Below are 18,085 nucleotides of genomic sequence, written 5' to 3'. Positions count from 1 at the left end.
ATCTACATTGTAAAGCTCAGACTGTTTTAAGTTCTGTAAGTATCGTACTATGACTCACTTCTCTGATACTTGACTGAGAACAGATGGTTTCACTTTAGCTTGGTGCACACAAGACACACAATACTCTTTAACAGACCAGGTGTGTGTGGGTGTGTGTGCGTTTGTCAGTTACTGATGTTGACTTCTTTAGCAAATCCAACAGAAAATGAAGTAAGAATTAAGTAATAATTGCAGAGGACATGTAGGTCCTCACCTAAGACAGGTATGCAGTCCATTAGCTGTAAATATGACTCCCTCCTCACAGATTCCTGTGAATGCTGTCTCACATTGGAAAGGCTTAACCTCCACCACCTCAGCCTCCACCTTTCTTCATCAGCTGTCACCTGTTATTTGTTTTTTAGTTTTGTAATACATCTACTGTGCTTTATCAATCCATTTTCATGGATGAAGCCTTGGCCTGGGGGAGGGGTCGTCGGGTGGTCCCCAACTTTCTTAGAGTGTTTCCACCCTTAACCACAACACTCCCCAGTTGGTGGGTCAGCAGTGCTTGCCCAGGTCAATGCCCCCTTCTTCCAGGCTTCCAGCTAATGTCCTCTCTCTTGTGCCAGAGCCAACAGGAGGCTCTCTCTGCCGCTTCTCCCATCCTACGAACAGCTGTTTTCCTCAAGTGGCCTCTCAGTCCAACATTTGTCATCATTCTAAGCTGATTGAGCTCGATCCTCGACAACCCACTTCCACTGTCATCAGCCATGTTGTCCACCCCTTGTCCTGGACAAGTTGCTGGAAATTTGATTTCTTCCTCTCAGCTGCCTCCACACAGTTCTCTTCCCACGGGACAGTTAGTTCCACCAGGATGATTTTTTTACCCTCTGGAGACCACATGATAACATCTGGTTTCAGAATTGTGGACAGTACCGCCTCTGGGAAGTGGAGTTTCCTCCCCAAGTCGACCTCCAACTCCCATCCCTGGGCTGACTGCAGGAGATTCTGCTTGGCTTGGCCTTGGATGCCTAGTCTCTGACCCTCTCTTACAAAGGTGATGGTACTCAACAGTGGTTTTGTTTTGGCTGGACGTTTCTTTCTCCTCTCTTGCTCCAGGAAATCTGTGAGCTGTGCCAACACCTTGTCATGGCGCCACCTATACCACCCCTGCGTCAATGCTGTTTTGCTCCCTAATAGGATGTGCGGCATGGTTCCTTTACCTCCATGGCTCCTTTACAGCCACCCAGCCTGACCCACCTGTGCAAGATGACTGGGGTCGGTAGGGTGTCATACACTGCTCGGAGCATAAAGAAGATACGTAATGGCTCCAGCCACCACATCTCACTCCACTCCACGTGTCCTTTTGGGAAGGTTCCACCTTGTCCAGCTCTTCTTCCTCCTGAGGCTTCAGACGTCCTCCTGGATCAAGGTCCTCTTTTCCCTGGGAGTGGACTTTGACCACTGCTGGAAGTGGGTTTCCGATGATGTCTGGTACTCAGAGAGGATTCTGCCTGGTTAACTGCAGTGCTGGCGGCCCACTTTCTACCAGAACTAGTTCTTATTCCTGCTTCCCTGGTAAGTTGGTCATCGGAGTTCCTACAGTATATGTGAGGGAAAGTCTGCATTTGGCAACTTTAAAACTTCTCCACAACGGAGGACTGAAGCTGACCCGACCTTATGTAGAGCCCCACTGATGTAAAGCTTGGGGGTATTCCCAACCATCTTCATCTGCTTGTTGAACTTCCTCTCCATTCCTTCAACTGATGTTATCGGAACTTCGTAGATGGTGAGAAGCCACGTAAGTCTTTGGAGAAGGCCATTATGGTAGACCCAGCACTTATATTTCCCAGGCAGGCCAGACTAGTCAATTCTGTTCAACCATTCTTCAAATTGTTTTTCGGTGCTGGAGATGCTGTTTTTGTCTGACAGGGAATCATCATACCATATCCCAAGGCATTTAATAGGGTTCCCCTGGATGTTCGGGATCACTTCCCCTTAAACAAGCAGCTTAAACCTCTCAGTAGTTTTGCCCTTTTGAATCACCAGACATCTTGATTTCTTGGGCTTGAAGATCATTTTTGCCCGAGTTGCCATACAATCTAGTTCCACCAAGACCCATCTTGCCTGCACATGGTTTGGTGCAATATGATGATGTTAAACTGATTGTCCGGTGTAATGGTGGCAGGAAAATCACACAAACAACCATCATATTGATCTCCAATAAGTTGTTTTTTGTGTGATTATTTTGTCACCTTGCTACTGCTAATCTTCACGACTGCCTGTACATTTCCATGAACAGTTTAGTTAATTATAGCTCAACAACGCCATTTAATTTCATGACTGTCCTTGTCCCTGTATACAAGCACTAGCAGTGAATCAATTTTAGTGATTTTATTTGGTCTGGATCCTTTACACTAGTTGACAATATGTTCACTTTCAGCCTGTTGACCTATTACATCAGAAACTGAAACAACTTCATGTTGTTGAGCATCTAGCTACCATCCATTTTTAAATAATATATAATCTCTTTTTCTTGCTGTTGTGTGCGAGCATCTGTTATGCAGCGCAATGAAGTTGGTTTGAAATTGGATATTGGACAGACTCACTCTACAGCGCCACCCAGAGCAAGCATCACCCGTCTCTTTCACTTGGAGCAGCATGGTGTATTTGTAGTTGTAGTTTCTGTGATTGTGTTTATTTTTGTTGGATAGCACTAAACTTTATTTATTTTTTTGGTTTCATGTTTGCTGTTTCATTTGATCTGATAGTGCACTATTGTTTAAATGAAGTTTGTGGTTTGATTATATCTGTGCTTTCAATTATGTTTACAATGTAATATTGCCTTTGCTAGTCTGAGCTGTTTTATATTAAGATATCGAAACCGTACCGATACCGTGGCCCAAAAACTGTGATACATACCGAACCGTGGAGAAACTGTACCACATCCCTAGTGTGTACATGGATTTTTCTCTGGATTCTCTAGTTTCCTCCCACAGTCCAAAAACATGCAGAGTAGGGGATTAAACACCATAAATTGTGTGAGAGTGGATGGTTGTTTGTCTCTATGTGTCCCTGTGATGGACTGGCAACTTGTCCAGGTTGTGACCCTGCCTTTTGCCCCATGTCAACTGGGAATGGCACCAGGGCCCCTCAACCCTCATGTGGAGGATAAAGTGGTAGAAGATGAATGAAGGAATGTATGAATGAACGAATGAATAAAGAATAAAGAACAAAGAACAAAGAACAAAGAACAAAGAACACTCATACAACCAAACATAAAAATAATACTTACAAATTTCATACAATAGTTGAAAGATTCAGATTAAGGGTGAATTCCAATTCCTTGCTTAACCCTCAATCTTAACCCTCAATCTCAAAAATGCGCGCTGCCGCTAGTGCAAGTGCTGTCCCGATACTCAGAAAAATGAAGTTAAGGGTCAAGTTTAAGGGCTGTATCATCCTCAATATTGAGATTTTCCAGGACCACCCTTGGGATCAAGGGCTACCCAGAATTCATTGCGTGTTTTCACATAAGAAAGATGGCGTCGAAAGCAGCGAAGCGAGTGCGATACAAATGGAGTATTTTCTTATGAAAACCATTGTATTATCTTAGTTTAGGCCCATATTATGGATTACTAACGTCATTGTTGCGTAACATTTGTTTTTATTTTACGATCTTTGTCAATAGCTGGCTGGTGCGCACACGCGATCGTTTGCTATCGTTTACCCTTCAATAAGCCGTGGTGTGTGGTAACTGTCAGCTGAATATGTCCGTGGTTGTGGTATTTGTATGAGTATCATCTTATAACTAACTAATAAGATGACAACCTAACAACCTAATAACTTTGACTGAAATAAAATAATAAATAAATAATCGTGACGTAAATGTGTTCTTTTTCTCTTCAGCTTTCGCGTTATTCTGCCCCCCACAGTCTGAAGACGTATCTGCATTTAAGGGGTGTCCCATTTCTGGCCCATTTCTGGTGGCCCTTTATCTGAACCCACAACTTAACCATTAGTATTGTACTTCTGCAAAAAAAAGGAATCAATATTTTTTAATAAAATAAAAGCTCTCATATAAATTGCATGCACTTACAGGACAATAACAGGAAGCTTCTATGAGATGTACTCCCTTGGTAACTTCATCACTCCCATTTCCCTTTTCTTCCTGTTATATATATATATCATATATCTGTGTGTTTGTTTATTTGCAAGCACTCAACCATGTTGGTTTCGTCCATGCTGTTGGATCGTGGAAGGTGATCTAAACAAGCTCTGACCTCCATTTTAAGAAACACAACAGAACAAACTGAGCCTATGAAGCGTCAATAATACCACTGTTCTGAAACATCCTGCATGTCTAAAACAATATCTTAACATCAGTTCACAGACTCTCAATGCTTGGTAATGCAATGTCACCAGGAAACCACAAGAGTTAACCAAGTTCTTAGTAAGCTGTTTGTTTTCCTCCACTGCTCTGTCAACTTTGTCCTGGCTGTTGATTTAAGGTAACATGCTTTTTACACTTTTACGACCTCCAATGATGAAACTAATCACAGAGATAACTGATGTGTGTTGTTTGAGGACATGGGAAACAGTTCTCACTTCCATGGACAGACAAATGCTTCTGTTCTGTGGTTCTGAGGAACAGCAAGTCAAATATGCAGAGCGTGTTTAAACAAAAGTTAACAAACTGTCACACAGCCTAAACGACAACACAGGTGGTTTGTCAGCACCATCGAAGGTGACTCTAATGAGAGCTTCTGCAGCAGTTGCCCATACTAACAATGTCTCCTGGTAAAGAAGGTACATGTATGCTCTTTTCTCTTTGTCAGTTCCTGACATACCAGTAACCATCAGTGTACACAAGTTTAAAGTTATAGTAGCAGGAATACTATATCAACTGAGTACTGTGCACACAACACTATACAACAACAACAATACTGTACCTATATAACCTTTAATCTATATTGATAACTTCTGAACTTCAAGATATATTATGTTGTTGTACTTGATTGTGAACACAGTAAGGCTTTGTGAATTTTATATAATGTTGTTATTTGCTGCCATGTCTACGCCATTGTATTTTAGGAGGGTTTTTTAGGTGTTTTTATAGCTGCTACCTCTCAGCGAGGCGGGGCTGTTAAGCCTGTTTTTTTATTTCTTTGTGTCTATAATCTATAATTGCTGTTCTTTCATTTTATTGTGCTATGATGCAATTCAAAGTGCCCCCTTTTGCTTGGGGACAAGTCATGTTTAACTTGAGGAAATAGTTTATTACTAAAAAGCTTGTTTAGTAATTGTCACCTGGTTATTAGCTGCCAACCTCTAACCACGTGTTAACCACAGTCAGTAAACACAGCACTGTTGTTCAACCATCCATCCGTCAGTTTCGGGATTTTATCTGCTCTACTTTGGTAGTTCCTCTGTTGTGAAAGCAACAAAACGGTAAAGTTTAATGCATTATGGATATGAGATGAGATACGGGATTACCCCAAATTCCGAATGTCAGCGGCACGGTTTTGCGCTGTCCTCTGCCCAGCGTCAATCCCCACCGGACACGTTATAGCATCGGCGCGGTGTCTTGGGAGCCAGCGTTATTCACGGAAGGTCGCGCGATAAACTTGAACGGACGTGAGTGTGCGAGATCCCGAGATAGACTGTGTGTATTAAGGAAACGACAACAACAACACAGCTTCTTTTCATTCTCCGACGTGGAAGAACTGTTGATCTGGTGTCATAGAGGATTTAATGTTTCTCCACTTCAACAATCAGTCTCTCGTCGTACATTATGACTCCCCGAGACGCTCTGATTAATTGACTGTTTACATGGCAGCACCGGCCACGACGTAATGTTGATGTGAAGTTGTGACAGGCTATAAGACCTGCGTATTCTGTTTTATTTTGAAAGGGGGGCGGAAATGTTTTACTTTGAGTCTGTGTCGCACTTCCTGTCTGGTGCGATCTGCTCTGTTGAAATTTACGAGGTTCAGCAGCGGCAACGGCAAAAATAGAACTGCTACCTATCGTTAGCGCTGCGGCGCGGCGAGCCGCTTCTGGGACACTGCTGAGACGTGCCGCAAGCGCATTCTAATCTCATTGATTAGAATGGAAGCGATTTGCAACGGCGACCGCGCCGCTGACGTTCCGCGGCTTTAACGCGTCCAGTGGAAATCCAGGGTTAGTCTGGTTCCGGTGCCGATGGTCTTCACGATCTATTTAGTGTTTGTTTGTTACATTGTAACATTTTTCTGACTTGGGCGGACCAAAGCAATCGAACTGTGAAAGCTCCCTAAGTGACGTCTTGTGCATTAAAAAACACTATTTTGAGCCAGAACTGGACTACATACTGCAGTCAAGATCTCAGTATCACCCTTCACATTAGTACAGACATGATTTGTTTAGTCCTCTGAGGTGAGCTTGAATTTAGAAGTTTACAGTGAGCATTTAATAGTGAATAATATGGAATGTTTCAAATGAACTTCGATATATTTAATATTCGCTAAAGTGATTCTTTCCAGACAGACTTTTTCTTCATTTTATGTGGTTTTCAAATACGAAAGGCAGAGTGATTTAGGTAAAAACTTGAAAATGAAAAAAAATGAATGATCATTTGCAATAAAAATGTCTTAAAATAGATCATTTGTATTTAATGTTATTGGTTCAAAGAATGTCAGGCTGAATGGTCCGCCCCCACACGTTTTCACCTAACCAAATCTGGCCCTCTTTGCAAAAAGTTTGGACACCCCTGATATGGATGCAAAATAGTTTCTAATTTCAATGTGACTTCCTGAACAAATAAAGTAGAAGATTGATTCTTGTTTCTGAAGAATCAAGCAATAATGACGATCTCTCTCTGTAATGGCCTCCTCCAGTAAACTCCTTAATGACCCCTTGATTAACTTGATAAATGCAATTCCCATATTTGATCTTCTATAATCTTCTCTATTAGTGAAACTCCACCAACACTGTACAATCAATAACTATTATGTTTCTCAAAGAAAGCTGCATAAATGAACTCTGTGTTTTTGCTTGTGAGAAACTAAAGTATTGCGGCTCCATGTTGCTACTTTGAATTTACCCAGAAACTATAAATGCACTTTCATCATAATCCCTCAAAAGCATTAAAATCATGACTGAAGCCTTTTGCTCATGCTATTATTCCTGTCAGTGCACTCTCAAGCTAAAAGACTGTGACTCTGTAGTGTTAATACACACCACTCCAGTGTGTAACCACTAAATGAGTTCCAGATGAATTATCCTGCCCTCCCCACCACACAGGGCTTTCATCTGTGGGAAGGACTTTTTTCCATTTCCACCACATTATACACTCCATTTACGAACTGTAAACCACATTTATTAGCAACATACAAAGGAAATGATGTGAATATGAATCATAGGTCGGGAGGGATTGTGATGATTGACCTATGCATCTTTTTCTTAGGTTACATTGTTCATTTTCATTTTTCTTGATGTATTCATCATTATTTATATTTTTGCCTGTCATGACACATTTGCAACATGCATCTGTTGTGACGCACACCGGTCGTTGTTAGCTCTGAAATGAGTCTTCATCAGTTCCAAAGAGTTTTTTTCAATGTTGATAACTGTCTCTGTTTTGAACTTTTTATCAATTAAAATTTGAAGTTGGTTTGATTTGTTGAATGTATTAATTCCATGAGGCTGGTCATCTTAAAACATTTTACGGGCTTTGGTGTAAGTGTGTCACTTTTGGTGGATTTTGGTGGATTTATCTGCCTCTGTTTGCTCTTTGTAACAATGTAACATCATTTTTGTACGCTGCGTCCTTCAACTGAAAACAGGCCCTGCCAAGCAAAACTATCAGACCTGACTGAAGGAGAATTTGTGTGATTACACAAGCAGCATGGGGCCCATCAATCCATTAAACGACTAAGAGTTTGAGATTGTTTGTGTGTGTTTTTCAGTTAACCTGTTTGCAGACCTTCCGTTCCTCGTCTCCGCCTGTATTGACGTTAAAATAAAATCTCTTTCTGAGAGCAGTGAGAGGTTGTATTTGGGCAACAGGTGATCTGAATACATTTGTGTGGAGCTAATAGGCTTAGTCAGCATTGTGTTGTCATGATATCGCAGCAATATAATTCGTTTGGAATTTCTAATGCACTTTATTGTTATCTTGTTCTTTTAAAACCCTGTTTAATCCATGGTGGGGATTGATGAATATAGTTGTGGACCTCACAATACCATAATAAAAAAATACACAAGTTTCTTAATGAAACCTAAGATCTGTCACAAATGTGCCCCCATTTTACAGATTTAAGCTCATTTATCATCTCTCTATAAATGCAAATAACATATTTCTGTCTGTTACTGCATAACTACTTTTAATTTAAATAATCAATAAAATACACAAAAACAGGCACGTACATACTGCACTGCTTTTTCATAAAGACATGATTGTTATTGTAGGAAATGGTGTGGTCCTTACTGCTGATGCTAATGATGGCACCACATCCTTTCATTACCATAATACAGTTTCAAAAACACAAACTTTTTTTCTGCTGGGAAACCCTTATCGTTATATCATTGTAGACATTACAGTTCATTTAGCAGACACTTGTATCCAAAACGACTTACAATGAGTGCATTTTATCATTTGGATACAAACAAGAGCTAGATGTAAGTAGTGCTTCTAATCTGCCAAACTATAAAGTGCTACTCATAAGTGCAATGTACAAGTTATCAAAATCACAATGTCACGAAGTGTAGATCTTTTAGTGGCTGTGCTGCATGGTGACATTTAGATTTGTTTGTGAGGGACCACTGAGATAATGAGGTTCTCTCCTGGTGGATTTTGAAAGCAAGGATTTTATTTACCGCAAATATTTTGATAAATTTTCATTATTAATCAACAAATAAGGCAGGGAGGTGATAAACTGCACTCCCTTCCCTGAATTTAGCTTCATTACTCCCTTCAGATGACTTATACCAGACGCCCTCAGCAGCAAAGACAAGGCGATGCTTCAGCAATAATTAAAGCGATTTAATGTAAGTCAATTTTTAAACTTTAAATTAACAAAGGTAAGCAATTAGCAAAATGTGCACATGCTAACTAACAAAAATTAAAAAGTGTAATGGGGTTACCACCTTTATTGCTTTAACGTCTTCTTTTATTAATAATTCAGTTGTTTTGATATTACTCTGATACATTTCTACCATTGTACATCTAGAAAACTAGTGTTGAAGCTGCAGTGTATAACCTTTGGGGATTCTTGGTTGCTGTTTATGTTTGTTCTTCATGAATAGAAACAATATAAACAGACTATGTCAGGCAGTGCTATCATGTGTGTGTAAGAGAGAGAGAGTATACAGCATTAACACAGGAGCGTCAAACTGTGACACGACCGGGTTTTTGAGCAGTGGAATTCACCTCTGAGAACTTTCACGGGTGCTTCTTTGGGTTTTCAGTCATACCACGACCTGTTTGCAGTCGTCTCGCTTTGCTTGCGCAATGTTGCTGTTGCATCCATCTGTACTTCCTGTGTGCAGTGCAGTGCAAGATTGTTGACCGGTTGACACAAGCTGATGTGTGGAACTGATGGGCTGATATAGTCGAGTTAATAATTAGAAGTAATAATAATAATAACAATAATATATATATATATATATGTATATATATATATATATATATATATATATATATAGTGTGTACATATTAAATATGTAAATAACTAATGTGTAAGTGTTTTTTTTTTTCTTTTTCCCTTTTATGTAAATGTTTTTAAGTGTGTGTCAATGTTTACTTTATAACAGTACAGGACTTTAGTCACTAATGCATGAGCTTTATAAATAAATTGGGTTAGATTGAAATGGGGGTGTATCCACACTTCATGTTTATTAATGTGTGTGGTTTTGTACTTAACCGTCCTTCTCTGAAATGCTTCCAGGGTTATGAAGAAGAACCCAACTACAGCAGTGTCCTCCCACTACTGCTGCAGACAGGAAAGAGGAGCTGAGTAGTAGAAAGAGGAGCAGAGTAGAACCGTAGCACCGTTCTGACATCAGTGGTAAGTAAAAACATTTATTTACATTTCCTTCAATTAAATAAAAGTTTTACAAGTGTTAAGTGTTACATATCATTTTAATTTCCTGATGGGGAAGTACACTCTGTACTTCCCCATCAGGAAATTAAAATTGTCATGTCAAGTATGTGTAACACAGCGTATGACAAGTGTAAACATTCTCTTAAGTAAACATTTGAATGAGACACAGTCAGCTTATATATACTGGGTTTCACTCAAAAGAGAAAGTAAAGTGCAGATCATTCTGATTTAAATGGAAGCATTTTAAATTATTTAGAAACCAAAACATATCTAACAAAGATGTGACAATTTTCAACTGATATGAGAGTTATTTTAATGTTTATGGCCTAAACAAATAATCAGTTTGACAGCATTGGAGTTGCATCTGTTGTTTTTTTGCATTTACCTGTGAGAAAAGAAAAGAGAAAAGGCTCTAAAATGTTTATCAATTGATCAATTTCCTCTGAAGTCTCAGCAGAACAGAACGCCTATCTCTGAAACAATCTGCCACACCACATTCCTCACTCTGCCATGCTCTGTGTTGTGTCCTACCTCGTCTGTCTCTCTTAGAAGCTGCGGGTGTGAAGTCAGACATGGAGCATCTAAATCTGACATCAGACTGTCCGCCCATCGATGAGTTCCGTAACCAGGTGTACTCCACCTCCTACAGCCTCATCACTGTGTTCGGCCTGGTTGGGAACGGCTTTGCCCTGGCAGTGATGATTAAAACAAGCCAGAAGAGCTCTCCCTTTCATGTCTACATGATAAACCTGGCTGTGTCTGACCTGCTCTTTGTTTTGACACTGCCAATGCGAATTATCTACTATGTCAAAAATGGCCAGTGGGACCAAGGGGATTTCCTCTGTCGCATCAGTTCCTACAGCCTCTATGTAAACCTCTACTGCAGTATTTACTTCATGGCTGCCATGTCTATCACACGTTTCTTGGCCATCGTCTTCCCTGTGCAGAACCTGCGGCTGATGACAGAGAACCGCGCCCGACTGGTGTGCATTCTCATTTGGTTGTTGATCTGTATTTCGTCAATTCCCTTCCTCATAGCTGGCGAGCATGTTGACCCCGCCACAAATAAAACCAAGTGCTTTGAACCGAAAGCCGATTGGCAGAAACTACGCATAATGAACAACGTTTCTATGACTATGGGCTTTGGTCTGCCATTCCTTGTAATCCTGCTCTGCTACGCTGGCATCGTCCATGCCCTAGTCACTCGCAATAATGCTTCTAGACAACAACGGGACACAGGCACCAAAGCCATCCGAATGATTGTCATTGTCTTGCTGACCTTCCTCATCTGCTTCACACCTTACCATGTGCAGCGAACTGTCCACCTGAACTTCATGACTCGGAATGACACCAACTGCCGAGAGAAAGTTGCAATGCAGAAGTCTGTGGTGGTGACACTGAGTCTGGCTGCTGCCAACTCGTGCTTTGACCCAATGCTTTATTTTTTCTCTGGAGAGGCTTTCCGTCGCCGCTTGTCCTCAATTCGATTTGCAATGACAAACAGGGGTGGTGCAAAAACATAGAAGAACCAGGTGAGCTGGGTGCATCCAATTTGATTTATACTCAATAATTGTTATTGTGACAAGATTTTCAGCGTGTGTTCCTGCACAGATTTTTGTGTCGTGTCGTGTCTGTGTAACCACTCACCTCCAGCTGCTTCTTTGATTTGTCAGGTTGCATTGTAACATTTTCATCAGTACTCTCACATTGTTTATATGTATTTCGATCTGTGCTACTTTTGTACATTTTGATAATGCATGGCTTTGTTGTAGTTGCTTTGAGGAGGAAGAGATTTTGAATTTGCTTTATTGAGAGGACAGCACGAGCGCAAGAAGTTGTGTGGTTCTGTCAGAGACAGATGCCTACAGTGCTTGCTCACTGGGTTTTTCTGCTCTCTAAAATGCTGTAAAGGTTTCTGCCTTGCTGTGTACAGTGCCTTGAGATAATGTATGTTGTGATTTGGTGCTATACAAATAAAATTGAATTGAATTGAAGAGAGACATTGTTTTAAATCAAATTTAACATCTGCATTGTGCCAAAATGTGAAATCCGCAATGCAAGTAACTTCTTCAGGTGTGTGACAGGAGAGGAAAGTGTTGAGTGAAAAGTGGTGAATATTTTCCAGAGTAGCAACAAATTTGTCAAACCTCTCTTGAATTTTATCATTGTCTCGATAAAAATACCCATACAAATCTGAACTCTTGTTCCAAAGACTCAAGATTCACGAGTTGACCGGCACCATGTTGCTCACGTGGCTTTTTGCGACCAGGCACTTATTGGTCAATAACAGATGTCAGTCAAACTGGTGTCCACTCATATATGATGTGATCATTTCCTCTAAATGTCAGAATGTATGTCCAGGTCAAAAAACACGGGAGTTCAGTCCAAACAGTCAGAGGTATCAGAACCGCTAGGCAGAAGACAAGGTTGGACAAAACAGGCAGGCAATGGTCGAAACACGGGAAGACAAAAACTATGACAAGGAACGTGGTAATTAAGCGCTGGACCGTGAGACAAGACACAGAGGGGGTTTAAGAGCAGGGCTGATTCGTGGACAAGTGCATGCAGGTGCGCAGGAACAATCAGGAAGCAGGTGGACACAGACGAGAAGGGGGTGGGGCGAACAGGAACCTGGAACAGAGACAGGGGTGAGTGATCACAAAATAAAACAGGAAGACAAGACATGAAACATGGAGGAGAAAACCACAAAACCATAATCAAAACATGACAGACAAACCAAACCATGACACTAAATGGGAACATCATTTACAACCTGAGATCATGTTCCATTGAAGAAGAGCTGAAACTGTACACTATTAGAAATGTTCCTATAAAAAAAAAAATACAGTAAAGAACTGGCAGATTAACATCTTTTTACTGTCACTGAAATTTACAGTTTTGTCCTGTGAATGAAAAATACATGTAAACTGATATTTAAAATTACTCTCTCTGTTTACAATTAAATGACTATTTAGCTTGTACTATTTGTACATTTCAATAATCTATTAAAAAAAATATGATTGCACACAGTTAAAGGCACCTTTGTTAAGAAAAACATGTTACATGTCAATAACTTAGGTTTCACAAAATCTCTGTTTGAACTTGGCCACAAGCACGGAAGGCAAACCATAATGAAATCAACCTACTGATTTTTCAATCATGTGATTAAAATGTAAGAGAAAAAGCAGCTTCTTATTGCAGTTTACTTTTATTTGAATGTAAAGATGACATGTAAAAACTAAAATTTTAAAAATCGTGAAAATTAAGACTTGTGCGAATATTTTGAACAGATCCTTGTTCAGGGCGATGCCGACTATTACTGTGCAAAATTTCAAATCATTCCAAGATTCTTTTTGTTTTGAAGAAGAAAGTCTGCTCATAGTGCATCAGGGTAAATGGATAATTTCCTGAAATTCAAAAATTCATTAAAATTTTTCCTTAAGAGGTTTGCGAATATTTTCAACAGATCCTTGTTAAGGGTGATGCCGACTATTACTGTGCACAATTTCAAATCATTCCAAGATACTTTTTGTTTTTTAGAAGAAAGTCAGCTCACTGTCAAAGTGCATCAGGGTAAATGGATCATTTCGGAATGACTCATGTGGAGGATAAAGTGGTAGACAATGAATTAATGAAAAATTCCAGAGAGAGAACATTTTTACAATGGTAAATGAATAAATCACATGTGAGTGGTATGGTTGATGTGGGGCCCCTGTATCCCTTTTGTCAGGACCCCTCAAAATCCCTCACTGGCAGAAAGCCAGTTAGTTTACACAATCAAATATGCAACTGATGAAATGTTAAAAAGCTCAGGAAGTGTCCCCTCAACAACAGACAGGAAACATGATAAAGGCAGAAAAAAATGCCAATAAATGAAGGTGTTTGGCTCATGACCAGAGTAACTACTTACTTATATACTCGGTAACTGTGTAACTCTTTTCTTGACTAATATGCTTTTGTAATATCTGTAATACATAAAGTCCTGCAGAACATAAATATTCCTCACTGCCTTCAGATATGTATTCAATTTCTCTTTTCATTACATTTTGACTTCATATAATTCCCCATGCTTAAAGCAGACCTAGACCGGAAGTTCCAATTAACGCTGTTTTTTTTAGTGTGTATCTGCGTCATTACCTTGTTTAAGAAGCCCTGAAGGTTCTAAACAAACATTTCAGCCACTGCTGAGAACGCTGTGTTTTATTGTAATCTCGGGCTCAGCAAGATCTCTGAAAAAAACCTGGTCCGGTTACGTAAACACCGGTTCTCAGGAACAGCAGATCCTCCTGCTCCGGGCACTAGTCCGGGCACATCTGGTTGCGTACATTGAACCGCAGAAGAAGAATAACGTCCGTTGTGGAGGTGTTTCACGAGCGACAGTGTCTTCTGACTCTGACTCTGGTCATAAAAGGGACTGCGGCTGGGAGTCGTGAAGAAGCTATTTTTAAACATTGTTAAAACAATGTTTTTATAATGAGTAGCAGTGCATCCACCGTTCCAGAGGGGGGAGCTGCGCTTCTGAGAGCGGGTGTACTTCCGGGTATTGGCCAATCACAAGACTCTGTCTTCTGGGTGAGAGAGTTGAGTCTCAAATCTCACTACTGGGAAACACCGTCAGAAAAGAGGATTTCTATTGACTCGTTTAGAGCAACTAGGAGGTTTTTGACCATAAAAACAAGTTAATGTTTGTAAGTAGACCTCCATAACTAACATTTATGTGCAACAGGACCACTCTATGTGAGCTTTAAAATAACAACTCTTACCTTATTATATTATTATATATTATTATATTTTCTTTGTAAACTTTGCAAATTAGTATTTGTCTTTTTTTGTCTATATGCACTGTGATCATGTATGTATAAAACAAACATGTAACACCAACAGCATATATGTCATGACTATGTTGTCATGTTGTGTAAAAATTACTGCATTAAACCATGATTACTTCCTCTGTGACATGCGATCTGTAATGATAAGCCACCATGTACAATCTTTTTAGATATGCTGACAGTCCTATTACACACATGAAGTTAAAATGTATTGTCTGATAACTGGGAAACAAACACACCAACAAAAACTATAGCCTTTCTTTTTAACATTGACTCATTGGCATCTTAAAACTGTCTGACTAGACCAAAGCTACAGTTGGACCCATTAAAGTAAATCCTAAGCACTAAATCCATTCAGTAGGAGATCAAATAAAGACGTGCACATGTATTCATGAGGAGATAAGTCTGGAGGAGAATGTTGTAGATAGAAGGATGTTTTTACTCTGATGGCACCTGTTTTTTTTCACAGAATCTGGTAACCACAAACACCATGTATTTGCAATGCTGGAATTCAGTGTTTCATTAAAAGACTAACAACTGCATCAAATAACTGCTCAAGTAAGTGTTGTTTTAAAGACAAGTTAATATGAAGTAGGAAAAAAAAGTGCTCACATTATGTACTTCCAAGCCTCAAGTTCATAGTCATAGTGGTTACACTGCCATCTCCTGGTGTCACTGTTTATCACAGCACATAAAGAACAAATTACTCTCTGCCAATATCAGCTGACATAAGGCGAAAGGTGGGTACATCCTGAACAGGTCACCAGTGCATAAGAACAATCACAAAAGTCTAAAATAAACCCCATACAAATAGTAAGTGTTGTCCTAAACATTAAAATCAAGTTTCCTTATCAATAAAACATATGTAATTTATTCATCTGTTATTTTATTAAATGCTTTACAATGTTGATTACCTGGTTGTCATTTGATATCAAATAAATAAAAGCAACACAGAATAATGAAATAGTAAAAAAAAAAAATAGTAATAGTAAAGTAGTAAAATTTGAAAAAGTTCAATTAAGACCAGAGCGAAAGTGTCACTGTGTTACTGTATATTAAAATTCAATTAATCTCAGTTGTTGTTTTATATTTGTATCCTTTGGTGAGAGTTACTTTTAAGAACAGCAAAGTTAACTAGCCTTTGGTCTTTGTTGTACGTTGTTCTTTTCTTCTGAGATTTAGTATAACAGCAACAGTATAATTCTCCTTCAATCAATTCATGGATTCTTATATTCATTCCTTTGAATTGACCGTTTATTATACACTGAGCTACACTCTTTGTCCACTGAGTGTCACAAAAACACACAAGTTCATCTTCCTTCCCAGACACATTCAACACTGACCATTCCCTTCACTGTTGCGCTTTCTCCATTTCTCTTTGATGAGAAACAATAATTTGCTGTGTGTGTTATTAAGTTATTAACTGAAGCAATGAACATACATATTCAGACATATCTGTGGCTGCCAGGTTGACAAAAAAAAAAAATACACATTGACAGAAGAGCTTATGAAGGTCGACCTTGCTGGATGGAACATAAAAAAGCTACTGTATTACCACTTCATAAAGATAATATCAAGCACATGATCGCCTTCCTCCTGCATTTGCACAAAAAGACCTCTGTTTTCATTTGCAGAGCAGAGCTATCTTAGGGATGGTAATCTGTGGTTGCAGTGTTAGTGTTCCTCATGGCACAGATGCTCACCAGAGAGGGAAGAAAGGAAAGTCCCAGCCAAATTCCCTTTTTAAAAGAGTTCACTGCTCCCAAGTGCATTCCAAGGATTGCAGCTGATTTAATTGCCTTTCTTTCTTCATGTATCACATTTGTCCCATCAGAGGTGATTAGGCCTTAGTGTTGACCATGTGTCAACACCATGTAAATTCAAGGAGAGCGAAGAGCTGCTTCTATTTCATTCTGAGCGGAAACTGATTCAGACTTTCTTTGCAAATGAGAATCACAATCACAGGCCCAAAATTTAAAAGGCCAGTGAACTGAAAGAGTTTAAACTAATTATGAATCACTTTGAAAGTATCCTCAAAGATGCGGTTGTGCCCTGGGGGGTAGAAGAGGCTAAACCTTTTATCCTTGATAACATTTACATGCATTTGGAGAAACCCAATTCACACAAACCTTGTTTGCTGATTTCTCATGTGCCTTTCATAAGATGCACATAATATGTGCATCTTATTAAGATATTATCTTAATTGGCCCTGTGATGGACTGGCAAACTGTCCAGGGTTTACCCCGCCTATCGCCCAATGTCAGCTGAGATAATGTGGTAGCTAATGGATGGATGGATATCTTAATTGATCATCTTGGTGCTTATTTTTACCTACCTCACCAGCTCTCGTTGCTTATTAATAACTTTTTAACAGAGAGGAAACAAAGGGTTTTAGTAAATGGAGGTATATCAGATGTCCTGATATCTGTAGCACAGGGTCATCCCAAGGGTGTGTTCTCTCACCCCTTCTTTTTATTCTATATACAGGTAGATGTAGGTCTGTTCAAGAGGAGAGCTATATAGTTGATTTCTCTGACGATACAGTTCTTTTGTGCTTCCGTCAAGGTTCCAGACCTCTGGAGACGCTCTCAGCGTTTGTCAACTGGTGTGACAGGAATTTTCTGGACGTAATGGTGTCCAAAACCAAGGAACTTATTATTAACTTTGGAAAAAATTGCACTAAGCCTGCTACAAATTCTAGGGAGGTTGAAATTGTAGTCATACGAAATACTTAGGAACAGTCTTTGACTCCCAGCTAAGATTTGATGTCAACACAGGTGCTATTGTTAAGAAGGGCCAACAGAGGACTTATCTACTTAGGAAGGTAAACTCCTTTAGTGTAAGTAGGAAGATACAGTGCTTGTATTACAAGTCCTTTATTTAAGGTATTTTTACCTTCTCATTCATCTGCTGGCACAACAGCTTGTGTGATAAAGACAAAAAATGTCTGAACATCAGAACATCATTGTGAAGGTGTGCTCCAAAATAATAGCGGCATGACCACACTCGGTCATCCGAATTTGTGCTTATGCCTTCGGGGCGTCGTCTTAAAGGAGACATAATACCCTATTTATACAGGTTAACCTAGTTCCCTGGTGTCCTAATGAACATATCTGTGACATGCTTTTGGTCAAAATACCATAAGGATGCAGTTCAATCACCCTGCCAAAACGGTCAGTTTTGAGTGTCTGT

General features: G+C 39.6%; 1 protein-coding gene across 1 annotated transcript; it reads left to right on the top strand.

Moving 5' to 3' along the window:
* Positions 1 to 1,303: 1,303 nt before the first annotated feature.
* cysltr1 (cysteinyl leukotriene receptor 1) lies at positions 1,304 to 11,587 on the top strand (the record flags this gene model as incomplete). The annotated part of the gene is made up of 2 exons (XM_083890819.1): positions 1,304 to 1,496; positions 10,614 to 11,587. The coding sequence occupies 2 exons, from the start codon at positions 1,304 to 1,306 to the stop codon at positions 11,585 to 11,587; spliced, it is 1,167 nt and encodes a 388-aa protein (XP_083746945.1).
* Between the last annotated feature and the right edge of the window lie 6,498 nt (positions 11,588 to 18,085).

The sequence above is a fragment of the Microchirus variegatus genome (assembly GCF_963457635.1).
Source record: "Microchirus variegatus genome assembly, chromosome: 6".
NCBI lineage: Eukaryota > Metazoa > Chordata > Actinopteri > Pleuronectiformes > Soleidae > Microchirus > Microchirus variegatus.
Note: the sequence above shows the minus strand (reverse complement) of the source record. Positions and strands in the feature narration are given on the sequence as shown.